The 14,923-nt window shown below is 38.2% G+C and overlaps 1 protein-coding gene across 3 annotated transcripts in view; it reads left to right on the top strand.

Moving 5' to 3' along the window:
- PLCB4 (phospholipase C, beta 4) overlaps positions 1-14,923 on the top strand; it is a 92,054-nt gene that overhangs the window by 60,491 nt on the left and 16,640 nt on the right. For all 3 annotated transcript variants that reach the window (XM_009586756.1, XM_009586771.1, XM_009586764.1), the window contains 4 exons: positions 909-958; positions 1,080-1,145; positions 8,624-8,739; positions 13,257-13,332. In XM_009586756.1, the coding sequence (XP_009585051.1) occupies positions 909-958; positions 1,080-1,145; positions 8,624-8,739; positions 13,257-13,332 (308 nt within the window). The remainder of the gene's footprint in view (positions 1-908; positions 959-1,079; positions 1,146-8,623; positions 8,740-13,256; positions 13,333-14,923) is intronic.

Here is a 14,923-nt window from a genome sequence, read left to right as displayed (position 1 = left end):
ACATATTACAACTCTCATGGCATTGTATTGACGTTTTTATTAATGATTACATGTAGGATGTGCTTAGTAGTTTAAAAAAAAACCATAATATGTCAGAAAACATTTATTAAAGCATAAACACGAAATGAGATTGTTTTTTGTTTGCATTGCAGTTAAGATGATCAAAATATATTTTCATTCATCTAAATAGTACTGTTAGTCTTGTATGATAGATTTGCTTGTTGTATTGAATTTTCATTAGAATTTTCACTTATGATTTTGTTTCTCCTCCATTTTTAACTCTCCTTTAGTCTTGGAGTGTACTGTTGCTCCTTTTCTCATAGGCTGGTATTAACGAAAATGCAAATTTTACCTCCATTAACATACAGGCTGCAGGTAAATTTTCACTCCTATGATTTTTGTGTTTTAAATTGAGGAGAAGTAGTATACCTAACCTCAGTTAACCTTTTACGTAGTCATGTAGAACCTTACCCAAGAAGCCTCCCCCCTGAAACGAGTGGGGCCAGAGCAATCTCCAGCTATGGACCAAAATTCTGAAGTTTGTGTGGTTCAGTTTTAATGTACGTAAATGGTTTGCTGTGTTTTCAGAAAAGGAGCTTTTTCAATTCTTAGATTGCTGTGTTTTGACACTTCAGTCCAGAAAGTAAGAGATTAAAATACACTCATTGATTCAGTTCTTTTTTCACAAGGCAATTGATTGAGCAGTGCATTTGAAAAGGAAATTAACTGTATCTTAGCTATATCTTGATAAATAATTTTTTCATTAACCTGTGATTATTTTTTATGTGGTGAAAAACATTAATTAATTGCTAACTTAAATGTAGGTTTCTGTGGTAAAACAAATTTAAAAGTATGAGAGATACTAGTATGTATGAAGTTTTAGATAAACTGTATCTATGCCTTCCTAGGTATAGACCTTATTCCTCAAGTGAAGATAGAAGATTTAAAACAAATGAAGGTAAGTATGGACACAAGCTTTTCAAGATGTGTTCCTAATTATTTGTTTTAAGTAGCCAGGATTTTATCTGGTTAAAGTCAATATGACCACAGAAAAATTGATCCAACTTCTCTTTTTGTAGGCTTATATAAAGCATTTAAAGAAACAGCAGAAAGAGCTGAATGCCTTAAAGAAGAAACATGCAAAGGTATGATCATTAAGAGTTCTCTAAGCAACACACACTAATTGAAAAAAGTTGCAGCGCTCACTAGCACAGACAGCTCTTAGGGAAAAACTAAGGAACAGTAGTTGGATCACAGGAAAGGCATATGTGTTTTAAATGTACTGAAATACGCTCCAGTGAGCAAATTTTCCTTTTAGCAACCCTTTGTATGTCTCCCTGAGTTTCAGTGCACATTTGTTTGACCCATATAAGCATCCAAAGCTCACCTTTTTCAGGTAATGATTTTATCTAGCTCCCTCTTGCATGACATATTGACAGGCAGCTTGGAAAAAAAAGGCAGTAATGATGTGAGAAGGGTGCTGCATCGAAGACAGGCATTGGAGAAACTGCAGAATCGCCAAAGAGAACTTAAATGTGTAGCTGAAGAATGAAATTCCATGTTCCTCCTCACTTACATCTATGTTAACGACTTTATAGTCAGCTTTTTGCTTGGTACTCTTGGCAGTGATGTCCCAAATACATACAACACTATCACAAATATACTTTACATTAGAAAATCACAGCCAATTTTGTCCTGCCTCTGTCATTAGAAAACCATTACTCTTGTTACAGAAAGAGGCATAACAAGTGAAGAAAGCATCTTAAGTTCTGAATTCTGGTAATACATACAAATCCGTTCTGGGCTTTTGGGGCAGTTATTCCCTTGCTCTCTTTGATTGCAGATTTCATTGCAGATCTGATGTAATGTCGTTGCCTAGGCATTTTTAATATCAGCCTTTGTGTTTATTTTCATACTGTTATTTGGGTGTGGGACTCTGTACAATGAAGTATGAAGAAATTACTTTCAATAATTGGCACTTTTGTGGGGCTGTTAGTATTAAAAGTAGTAAAAAAAAAAAAAATAGTTACATTTCAGACTCCTTACTGACTATGCAGAAGGGAAATGAGTGATTTCTCCATTTTAGTGTTGTGTGCAAAGCTCATGCTTAAGAAAAAGTGTCTGTCATCCACACTTCTGGGCATGGACAGTTTCTAGACCTTCATAGGGTTGATCTTCTAGGGGGCTTCTTATTTTTAAACCCTACTTTCTCATTCATTGGTCAACATCCAGCAGTTCGCTATAGCAGCTTTTTGCAAATGAAAATGGTACCATGATTACATAGAAGACAGCCATACTCAGTGAAATATGTGACTCCCTGAAATATATGACCACAGTAGTGTAAGAATATCTTATCCAAGACTGCGCTTGCTGATGTTAAAAAATTGATCCATCTGTTCAGGCTTGCACTTGCTTCCTCTAATGTGATGAAAAAATTGCCAGCCACAATCTGAAAATGCCGTGTGTTCAGAAGGGCTTTCAGCATTAGCTCAAGCACAGCTATTTTAGGTCTGAGCCAGCCTGTGTCCTGCTGGTCTTAAGTACAGAGCGCAAGTCTGTCCTAACAAGAAAGTGCCTGTCTAGAGCATGCCTTGCTAAAGGCTCCAGTAAGGGCAACTTCTTGAATTTGGAGAGGAGAGCCTGAAAAGTGTGGCCATATTAGCTCACAGATGATCTTGGGGGGAAGTGCTTGGTGTACTCATCACTGTTTTTAACGCATTTTATCAGCAGGGATGGAGCAGGAGAGCTATGCAGTTAGTTATCCATGATCAGCTTGAGGGAGCCTGTGTATTAAGCAGATTGAACTTAAAAGTTCCAGAAATAGATTGGCTCTCGTATAACCATAGACACTCCAGACATCTGGAGAAATAAGTAAACAGAAGGGAATTAGTTCATGTTGTTTAACGAAAGAAAAGTACGATACTTTTCCATCAAAATTTGGCCTTGGAAAATGCATTATGGAAAACGAATGCATGCAAGTGTGGAAAAGAGAGCAGGTTGAGAGGAAGGAGCTCTGATCTACGTGGTGTAGGAGCTAATCAGGTAGCCCTGGGCAGAGCTAGCTAAGGAAGATGACAGCAGTAAGGGTCCCTTTTACTGACAGCATCCACTCAGTGTAGAGAAGCACCACTGAAGTGTTGGCTGGTGGAGGTTAGTTGCTCTGTATGAAGACACATCAGTCTCTGTTTTCTCAGGGTATCGGGCTGTTAGAGACACCACATTTCCAGATTAATACAAAAATTAGCTGGTGCGAGTCTTTTCAGGATGCAACACACTGTCTGTATATTTCTTTGATGCTATCTTTCTTCTCGTTTACTTCTGTTCAGTGTTTCAGCCATTTTGACTCTAGTAGCACTATAAAATTCTCCTAACATCCCTCTGCATGTTATCACTAATTTGTTTTTCCTACGTGGCATAGCTCCTTACAACTGTAATACCCAGTACACACACACACACAGAGACACATCACATACTGTGACTTCACTTTATGATGGTGGTGTTATTAATCTGTTTTTTTAAGAGAAGGATGTTTGGGCAGGTGGAGGTACAATCTTCACTGTTCCTTTTTTCACTTTTGTGTAGAAAAAATAAGACGTCTTGTCTAAGTAGGATAGGGATCATTAGATTGGTGGGAAGACCACTGTTCTTGGTATCACCATTACTAGGCACCATTACTGTGACTGATAAAATTCAGTTTCCCCATTCCCTAATGTGAGAGTAGTGGCTTGCAAAAAAATGCAGAATTTTGGATTTCACAAAGTCTATGAAGAGTTAGAAGTTGAGATTTTACTCAGGACTGAGAATCATGTAAAAAGGTACATATATAAAGCTCTGCAAAGACAGGACAATGCTTTTAAAGAAATCCTGAAGGATTATAAGGGAATAATGGAGCACATAGAAATTAAAGGTGAGGCAAACTGTGGTGAATACTGGAGAGTGTCAGTATTTCACAGCAAGTTTCAGAGTCAGTGCGCAAGTATAGTTTCTCCACTTCAGAAGAACCCGTTCAGTTCTGCAACAGAGCTGTTGCCTCTAGTTTTTGTACTCAGTACTCTGCTTAGTTTGTGGCCTGGCTATGGAGGAAGAAAGGGTTGAAGGGGGGAGAGTGAATATTCTCCAGGCTGGTTTAGTCTCTGAAAAGGTAAGTCTGCATGAGTATGACTGAGGTAGCATTGTGCTGCTGTTGGGATTGCTGAAGAACAGATGATTGCTCTTGTGAGCAAAGAACATGATTCAAACCTCAGCCCATTTACTTGCATTGTGAACTAGTTTCACCTAACAGGGCATTCTGAATTTGGAATGAGAGAGGTCACAGTGAGAAAACTGTAGGTTCGCCAGATACGCAAAGAACGTAAGACATAATTCTTTAAAAAGGGGGGAAAAAGCTAAGGAGTAGGAAGCTAACACAGATTTCTTTGATGATACCATGAGAAATACAGTATTTTTAGGGGGGACCATGTTGCAAGGATTAAATCTTTGTCGTTAACTCCTAGGGCAAATTCTTTGTCGTCTGTTGGACAGTGAGCAATGCTGGTCCTATAGGCTGGGATAGGGAGAGGAAAAAATGAGTAAGTGTCCCTGTCAAGAAATGAGTGAGCTTTCTCAAGAATCCTCACATTCACAAAGGGGATTTGGAAAATGTTACTTGTAAAAAATGTTACTTGTAAAAAAACCGACTGTTAGCATTACCTTATTGCCTGAGATTACTGAGGGTGCCACAAGAATCAGTGGGATTTGAGAAGCTGGTACCAGAAAGGCCAGGCCCCTGGGATTCTGTCTGCGTGACAGATTTCATCATGGTCATGTTCTGTCACTTTAAAGTAGATTAGCAGCTGCTGCGAGGAGTTTGAAACTGTTGGCCCATGTATGGATTGTGTTCTTTTACATCATCTATAATACTGCCATTTTTTAAGGGACAGTAAGACAGTAGTGGCAACATCTTCAAAAGTACAGAAAGCAACAAAGATATTGTATCCTTCATGAGTCTGTTTAAAATGCAGGCATGTGAAATGCACCTTTTTGGCACCAGTAGACAGGACTGCCAACAAGCAAAACAGAGTACTTTTGTAGTGGCACTTATTTTGCAAGCTATCAGCCTCTGATGTTGTAGTATTCCTTGTGTTTGACTTTTGAAAAATAGTGGCAAATTAGTGTAATGATCACCATTTAAAAAAAATTCCACTTTAGGAATAACTTTCTCTTGAATCTTAGGTCTGGTAACCTGTGCTTTTGGTGATTTTAAAATAATATGTCCAGCCACTTCTGCATATTGCAAAAATGTTTTTCTTGCAACAATGCATTCATAAAAACACCTACACTGGGCAGCTTTTGAAATAAAGTATTTCCTGCCTACATTCCCTGAAGTAACTTTAATCTCCCAGTGTGAATATTACTGTGCAGCTGCAGAATGGCTGATGTGTCTGAATGGTGTCCATTGGCTTAATCTTTTTTTTATCAAGTTAGATCTCGAGTACTGCTTAGGTAAATGGTCTGGGGTGGCATCACAGGTAGGTGGGCTATAAAGGCAAGGAGATGTGCATACGTAAGAGTCTCAGTCACTGATTTCATCTGTTAGCAGCCTGCATCTGTGGACCCCTACTGAATTTTAGTATTTTGCAGGGATATCACGTAGTTTTTGTGCTGCTTGGGTTAGACAGAAGAGGAAGGATAATAAGGGATTATCTTGATATATTCTCTAACAGTCAACAGCACAACAGATGATTGCGGTATAGAGTTCTAGCGGTTTCAGACAAGACAGTGATAGTCACAGGTGCCACCCTTAAGGAATTTAATATGGCCATAGACAGGAACCAGAATCGCGTTATTACCACGCAAAAATATAAATCCCAGAATTCATCTCCTGCACATTTATATTGACATTGAATATATGTACTGTTTGAAATAAAGCCTAGTTAAAAAAAGAACATAAAAAAAAAATCTCCTTTTCACAATGTAAAAGCGGCAGTACAAAAGACTATGGAACTCTAGATTAATAAAGTTCTGCAAAGTAGATTGTTGGAAATGATAGTTTTTTTCTTTATTTTCTCATTTTTGTGTTCTGTAATGAGAATCCTCCAGACTTCAGTTTTCAGTTGTACACAGGAGTATTTGTGTTGCTTTAGGGAGGTACCGGGCAGGAATAACATTTTGTATCATATGAACTTACTTCCACCTTCTCTTCAATAGACTGAATTGCGATTCCCACCCCCCCGCCCCCAATGGAACTATATATGGTTCTTTACTTTTTTCCCACGGATAGTCTTCCTGTGATTTGAGTCTTTTTATATCAGTTAGGTGGCCTCTCAGAACCCTGGCTGAACCGTGGCTTCAGTTTGTAATACAATCATTAAATGTAATTCGTGAAAAAGGCGCGTGAATTCAAACTGCAAATTCAGTGGACTTGAGGAAATCATGAGACACCTAGCTGAGGAAACTTTTATCTGCAAACATATTCTGAGTCAATCTAGAACATATTACCACCTGAAACTTTGTTTACATCTGAAAACAAAATACACTGAGCGTGTTTTAAGATGCTAAAAAACCACTTGTATTTCTTAGAATCTTGACAGAAGTTTGGGACGCAGCATTTAACTGTGATCAACTTTCCTTTGAGCATAGACAGAAAATCAAACTCACATCAGCTAACCCATTTTAAATAGTGTTCCAGGGGTTGAAGGTCATATAATCAAGGGACCTCTGGTAGGGAGTTGACCCCTAGTACTATTTGTGCCTTGCATGTGCAGCTGTTAGTAGCTCATCTTCCTCTTCCAGCTCTGTTTATATTGTGCACAAACAAATGCGTGTTCCATGAACTGGATGGGGAGGAGGACCAGGGAAGGAAATGAGGGGGATATGGTGCACAATGTATCTGTTTCAGATACAAGATAGAGTTGTGTATGAGCTGTAAGTAGCCCTAGAGGGGAGTCTGCAAAAGATTACAGTTAGTTGGTGATAAAGAGAGAAGGCTTAAGTCATAGTTGTCCTGAGGGAAAAGCAGGGATTCTAGCCCTACGTGACGTGCCTTCACAGATCACGGAGGAGTGTTACGTGAGTGGGCAGATGTCTCATGCTTTGCAATATTTGCGCTTAGTCTTTTATAGCAAGAATTGTATTGTTCTGTTCATCTAGGGGAGAGTGGGTAGTTCGAGGGATGCTCTCAGTCATTTCACCTGTGGCTGGCGGGGGCTGTCAAGCTTATGTCATTCTTTTCACTGTCCATATTTTCTCCTACCTGGTTAGTCAGTGTAAATACTCCCTGGTGAAGCTGGCATGTTTTAATGCTGATGGAGTCTATTTGTTTCCCTTTAAATCCTCTGTAGAACAGAAAATTCAGTTCCCCACTCTAAATACAAAATTTGGAAGCTGTACGCGTTCGCCAGGGAATGCTTGGGTACAGCCCAGGGCTTGATTTTTAAAAGCGTCACAACGTTGGTTTTAATGTTTTGGTAAAAGTGAATGTAAAAGTATTTAATTAGTACTTTTAGAGGAAGAAACAGTGAAAAGGCAAACACAGGTGTATAGAAAATAATAACAATGAGCAGTAGAATAGCGAGGGTAGAATAAATGCAAAATGACCTATAAAATGAAATAGAGATAAAGTCCTGAAAGAGGCCTTACTAATTAATGCAAGGCTTTTTGTCATGATTAGATAAAATGTGGAGCAATTGGATATTAATAAAATAACATAAATTAACAAACAACAATTTTTCCTATTGTAATGTAAATTCAACGTTCAGTGCTCTCCATGGTAGTTAAATATTTGCATCATTATGAGCAGCTGTTCTGATAAAGGAGAGTACAAAGTCAAGTTCAATTATGAAATCTACATGGAAGCACTAAGTGTGGTATAGATAACCTCCTCTGCCACTTCACCAATGTAAGTCACATAACTGTAGTAGTGACAGCGGGTTAGCATTGATGTGTAATACTGCACAGGTAGCGCTGTATGTCCAGTTTATCAGCATGTCCTGTATTGTTTGGGCGGGGGGGAAATAGGGGGCAATGGTTATTTGCAGTCTGCATGTGTAGTTGAAAGTTATATTGCACAGCTTACTATCACTTGCAAAGGGAGATGCTCTGCAACAAGGTGGAATTTCTTAATAAGATTGCTGCTGTCATTAGGGATCACGGGCCAGATCTTCAGAATGTCGGTTGTTAATGATGTGATTTTTAGCTAATGTTTGGACTTGGAGCTATTTGATTTGCAGTGGCCAAGGGGCTAGCACTGTATTCAGTGTGAGATACATAGAGGAAGGGGGGACTGGGTTGAGTTTTGTTCCCCTCTGCATTCAGAAACTTTGAATGATATGATCTGAGCTTGTAAATCTGGTTTTTTACATTGCACTTAAATGGACATTTATTCAAAAAGATTAAGTTTTTTCCCATCATTCTTTTGTTTTAAGGTATACCGTATTTTTAACCGCTAGAGATTTTCATTTTTCAAACAAAGAAGAAATGTTCTAGCACTTACGGTGGAATATCTGGAACCTTTAAAACCAGATGGGTAAACCAGATTAAATTCCATTGTCAAATTGATCTGTTCGTACACTGATATTTTTACACTGTAAGAAAACTAAACATTAAAAATCCAGCAACCTAATTGTAAGGTCGTACTGTTTTCCAGGAGCACAGCGCTATGCAGAAGTTGCACTGCACACAAATTGACAAAATAGTGGCACAATATGACAAAGAAAAGGTATCATACGAGAAAATGTTAGAGAAGGCAATCAAGAAGAAGGGGTAAGATTATTTTAAAATTTTTTTTTAGACTTAAAACAGATTTTATGCTTTTGTGGTCTGGAATAAAACATTCATAAAATGGTCATTCAGATGAATGAATCGCAGCTTGAACCAGCGTCGTACATCAAACTGAATATGAGCTGCTTGAAGGCTCTAGCAATGGGCCATAAATGGTGTACTTCCTTTGCCTTTCTTTAGTCTTCTACTGTCAGAGTTTTAAAAGTAAAAGCGAAGGGCTTGCCTCAAATTTTTATTTCTGTGGTCAGATCTGGTCTCACTGCATTCCCCAGGGGATGTCACTGTTGTGTTCAGTGAGAGCAGACTAAGGTTCTCAATGGCTCTAATGGCCAGAAAGTAGCAATGATTTGATTTTGGGGAAAAAGCTGGCTTCTAAATCCTGAACATTTTAGAATGATAGAGTTTTGCTGTGCTGTCAAGTTGAAGTTTCTTTTTAACAAAAAAACCTCCAGATCCTCAGCTGGGATAAATCAGTATTACTCCTTTGACTTGAGTGAAGCTGTTTTGTTTTGCACTAGGTGATGGCCTGGGACATTATCTGTGTGGATCTCTTAATTATCCCAGAAAAGTTCCTGGAAGATACTAGTGACTATAATAAAATGTCCCTTTTACAGTCCCATTTGGAATTATATAGCAGGACCTGCTCTTGCCTTGCTGCTATCGTGTAATCTGGCAGCAGTTTCTCCCCTCCACCTTTCACCCTATGACTGGCATTTCATTGAGACAGCGGTTTATACTATAATACTGTAACCTAAAGCAGAAATTACTTTATTTAGTTCTATATTAAGCTATATATAAGCTATGCTAATAGCCTTAATTTCATATTGTTGTCATCTGGCAACAACTGGCAACCAACTCACTCACTGAATACTGAACATAGATGCCTTTTTGGCATTGGATTATTCCACAAATACTTTTTGTTTTATAACTTATTTGGAATGGCAGTGGTTTTTGAGTGTGCATGTTATAAACTTGCAACGGAACAGAACTGTCAGAAGTAAACAAAGTAAGGGGAATTCTCCTCACTAAATTATTAAAAGCTCACAAACTCTTTAAAAAGCTCATGTTGTTTCTTTTGTCCACGAAAGGAGAACTGTAAATACTTCTAATCCAAGTAGTTCCTTCCAGAAAATTACTACTTCTCCAAACAGAGGGGAAGAATTACAGGACTAATTAATTTAATGTGGCTTTGATTCAATTTCCATTTAATATAACACAGCAGAAGGTTATTGATGTAACTGGATTTATAATTACAGGCAGGGTGTTTACTGCAGTGGCAGTGAACTAAGCCCTGGACATTGCACCATAATTATCATGGGGGCAGAAAGGCTTCCCCTGTGCTCTGGTATTTAAGAATCTTGTATCAGAAGAGTCATGAATCAGTATTTCTGTTGGCCTGAGAAGCAGCCAGTGCCTCTGCCTGTCTAGGCAAAACAGCAAATGAAGGTGTGTCAGAAAGTTAAAGGTGGTAATGGCTGTCTCTGTGCAGTAAATAGTGGAAAGCGCTGGGTAACAATGCTTTCCAGAGTAACCCCAAATGGGACAAGTATAAAAGTAGTTGATAATCTGATTCCCAGTTTGAGATCACTTCATTGGCTACTTGCAGTGTCTTTTCTTAATTTTATAACACTTCTTTCATGGATGCCAAAGCCTTTATGATAGTTTTAAATTATAAAAAGTTAAAATAAAAACAAACAACATTGGAAATGACTACTCCAGAAGCAGATGCAATACACAGCAAACGCTGTTCCTGGCCATGACTCCATACTTTCCATGGACTCCAGAGCTCTCAGTCATCTGATGGCTCTTCAGTGTTACAAGAATAACTATTGGTATCTAATTAATAGCCAGATCAAATCCAGTATCAGCACGGTCTTTCTGTGAAAACACTTTTCAATTTTGTATCAAAGTGTTTTAAGGGCTTCCTTTCAGGGTCATTGTGTATGCAGCCCTGAAAGCCCATTCAGCAAGGTACTTATGCACACACTTCTCTTCACCCCAACTGTGCAGTATATTTGAGGACGTGCTTAAAAGTGAACACATTGGTTGCGACTTAAGGACTTTATTGAACTGAAATGATCTGATGAATAAGGCGTCCTGGGTTCAGTGAGTACAGGACATGCTCTATTTCCTTAGCTATCATTTTGAAACTTTTACAAGCAAGAAAAGTTGTAAAAGAACATGTAAAATGTGTTTTCAAGGCATTCATATTGAAATTATCAGATACTTCCTGAAAAAAAGGCTTTTTTATAGGTGTGTAGAAGACTTTATCTTCTGATTTTGTTGTGCAGTTTTTTGTGGTCCATTTCTGCCACATGGTGTGACAAATGTCAACTGCATATTGTTCAGCAAAATAGAATTTTTTAATCACGTGCTAATTCACTGACAGATGGACAGGATTTTGCTCCCTGTGCTATTTCTGTTGTACACTTCAAATGCTTACAAATCTCGGAGAGGCTCATGGGGATACGTATGCTCGTGTTCCCGCTCTGAAATGGAGTTGAGAGCACATAAAGATCCTTCTGATTTATTGGGACTGTCCAGAAATTCAAGTGTATGTGTGTGCATGAGCATGGACATGTGACATTGGGTTGAGCTGTCCCTGGGTATTTGTTCCCAACTGTGACTTGATAGTTTAGCCATGGACTATGCCACTGCAGTTGGGGACAATTCTCATTATGTCCAGCCTGGCTGGAAGTTGCTTTGGGATATAATGAAAGCTGCATTTCCAAGAAGGGATCAGCTGGTGGTTTTGATGTCTGGGATTCTAAAAAGTCCAGTGATTGAACCAATTAGACTACTTTGGGATAAAATATATTTGATTCACCTAAGAAGCAGTCACTTTCATAGTGTATGACAAATCAGATATGAATTATAGCCAGACTCTGAGCGCAGCTACCCACATGCATAATCAAAGACACTTTCCAGCTGTTTTTTTTTTCAGGCAAAGGTAACAGTGGTCAGAACCTGTGTCTATGCCTTTATATTACTTCCAAAGTGTCAAATGGGTGTTAGAAATCTCTACAGAAATTTCCTTGCTATGACTAGAAAATAAATGACTAGTCCTTCTGGTGGCCCTTGGGAACACAAGGCACATCACACTACTATTTTCAGTAAGGGCTTTCCTGGCATTGTTTGATGATAAAATTTTCTGCTAATTTCCATAACTTTAGGAGTACTTTGGTATTAAATTGGGATTTAAACTTGTTAAGAGTTTCATAAATCTCCTTTTCTAGAGCAAACATGGATTAATGTTACTGCAGTCAAGCAATAACCATTCTTGTTAGGGCCAGCTTCAGATAAAATAATGAATGTGGCTCCATCCACTCAGTGGAGTTACACCATTTTACATCAGTGGATGATCCAACACAGAAATAGTACAGTGATGTTAAAATAGACTCCTCTCAATATATTGTATTATTCCAGACAAAAAACCCCAGAGACTTCCAATGTGTGAATTTGTATTCTGTTGTAAAAACCCTTCACTGCAAAAAAGGGAACAAGAAGATTGGTAAAGATGGAGCTTGTCAACCTTCAAAAATTTATTGACTTTGGTGAGACAGTAATTGAAATTCCTGTTGTAGCTGCAATGGAATAGTTTTTCCTGTACATCCGTCCCACCCAGTGCGTGGCCCAAGTAATTGGGCTTCATGAAGGAAATTTTGTGGGTGCGAGGTAGAAGTCACCCATCTCCTAACCCACAGGCACGTCAGGGGAGCTTCAGCATGGGCCATCTGCAGGCATTTTACCAGCCTGTTGCTTAGAATCAGGCACTCCTCTTGCATTAAACAAGCTTTGCAACTTGCATTCAACCCTATTGACTTTACCCAAACACAAAGGCCATGCTGTATTTGGCTTATTGCAGGAGTGAGGGCTGTCATCAAGACTTGTCACTTTCTAAGTCATGTAAGATATCTAATGGCTTGGATTCATCAGCATGGGTTGGTGTGGTCTGCAAGGGTAATGAGGCCCCCTTCTTTGCAACCCATTCACTTCTGTTTTCTCACAGAAGGGCACTTACACTTTCAATAGGCGTTCAGATTTAGTATGCCCAAATTGCCCTGTGAGGTAGTTATTCAAATAACTTCTTTTTCTCTGCCTCAAACTAAAAAAAAGTAACAAAAATTACTTCTAAAACAGATGATAAAATCATGGCAAGGTAGTGAATATACCTGTAAGTTTTCAGGCAGAAACTGGTTTCTCTTGGTAAGGTATTTTAAGCCTGGAAAAGGAACCAAGTACCATAAATGGAGATGCTTGACATATCCTCAGCAACAGAATAATTGCTGGGCCAATCTAGAATTAATCGTGTGGTGTTTGAATTGAATGATTGTTAATCCAACAATATTTTGTAAGTTGTGAATAAATTGCCAGAAGATATAATTTCATTCCAATACGCTGCAGCACTTCAACTTTGATTAACATTTTAATTAGTAAGAGCTGACTGAATGGGAAGATGTTTAACTTGTGGCACACATTGCAATTTTCCTTTTTTTTAGAGGAAGTAATTGTCTTGAATTGAAGAAAGAAACGGAAATTAAAATTCAGACACTAACATCAGATCACAAATCTAAGGTAAGCAAACAGCCAATTTTAACACATGCAACATCTGAAAGAGAGATTTTGAGACTCAAGTGGTAGTTAATTTTCTTGGAAGCATATGAATGATTTTCTGCAATAATAACATGTTGAAAAGAATGGGAGTAATCGAGTGTCTAAAAGTGTTTCTTAAAAAAAAAAACCTAAAAAACAACATCAATTTCCTGCCCTTTTAAAATTATTGAAGAAAATGCCATATTCATGCCTCATGAAACTAAACTGGTCATTTGTGTCAGTTCTAGCTAAACAAAGAGACAAATATATTCTGTATGAAATTTGGATGCTAAATACTTTCTCAAAATGTATACATAAAGAAGTCTCTGTTTCATTTTCCCTCATTGCCACCATGGACAACACTTGCTAGTCTGTCTCTTAGGGAAGGAGGAGTCCAAGTTGCTCTTGAACCAAGTGCCTTCTTATTTCTAATATTTTTTTTTTTTTTCTCCATTGCTTAGTTGCATTGTTTTCTCCAAGGTGCTGGAGAACAAAAGTGCTTTGAGACTCAACCTCAGTTCATTTGGACAAGCTGTTCTCAAGCTTTGATTCATGGCTCACATTGAGTTGCTTAGAGCTGCTTCCTCTATACTTCTATACCACTATTATGCTCACCAACTCCATATTTCCTTTGAAAGTTTTATCTACCACCTGTTGACATGCTTTCAAGTTTCTAAAAGATATCCAAACTAGAGGGTGCAGGTACACTAGAAGACACATCCATGTACAAAACGATCTGGAGAGAGAAGAGTACAGGAGACTGACTCTATAAAAGCTGAAACCTGTGAAAAGAATCAGACAAGTACAGAAACCACAAACAAAAGCAGCCACATCTTTGAGACTAGAATAAGGTCGTTTCCATCTTTTCTTCTCCTAATTTTATTCTTTGGTATTATTATTTCATGTGGAGAAGATCCTCGTTTTCTAAATAAGGTTTCTTTCTTGTTGCTGCCTGCTCAGCCAAAGATGTAGGAAAATCCCCAGGAATAAAACCTAGTGTACTCTTACCTCCCTATCTCCTTCTCCTATGAAAAGTCCAGAACCATTTCCTTAAATAAAAGCAAATTTGTTGACAACTTAAAAAAAAAAAAAAGATAATCCATTCATTTCTTAGTGAAATAAACTGTCTAAGGAGCACTAGCTCCCTATCCTCCAGACATAAGCTCCAAAACTCATTTGAAGTTATATTGTGTAGAAAATTCTTTGCTGTGATCTCTGCTTCTCACCTGTGTCATTCACAGTCTGGAGTTAAGAGGTCTGATTTGTACACAAGGGACATCCAAGTGTTCATTAATCTTCCAAATCCAATAAATGTGACTCATGTTTTCCCTGTCCACAAATGTATGCAGTTTCTGAGCTCTGTTCCTTTTAAAATCCTGCTTTCAAACTGGTTCCCTTCAATTTAATCCATACCTGGAAAATAGATTGATTTTTGTCCACTCCCATGTCAAGTTTTAGGATGACATTTTCAAAGGAGACTTAAATGTAAGCTCCTTTGAAATGCCAAGCCTCTGTGTGTTGGATGATTCCTGAAGAACTCCTCTGCAAATCATCTACCTCTGTGGTTTTCTCT

The sequence above is a fragment of the Fulmarus glacialis genome, unplaced genomic scaffold (genome assembly GCF_000690835.1).
Source record: "Fulmarus glacialis isolate BGI_N327 unplaced genomic scaffold, ASM69083v1 scaffold18000, whole genome shotgun sequence".
Classification (NCBI taxonomy): Eukaryota; Metazoa; Chordata; class Aves; order Procellariiformes; family Procellariidae; genus Fulmarus; species Fulmarus glacialis.
This window is presented reverse-complemented; position numbering and strand designations above follow the sequence as displayed.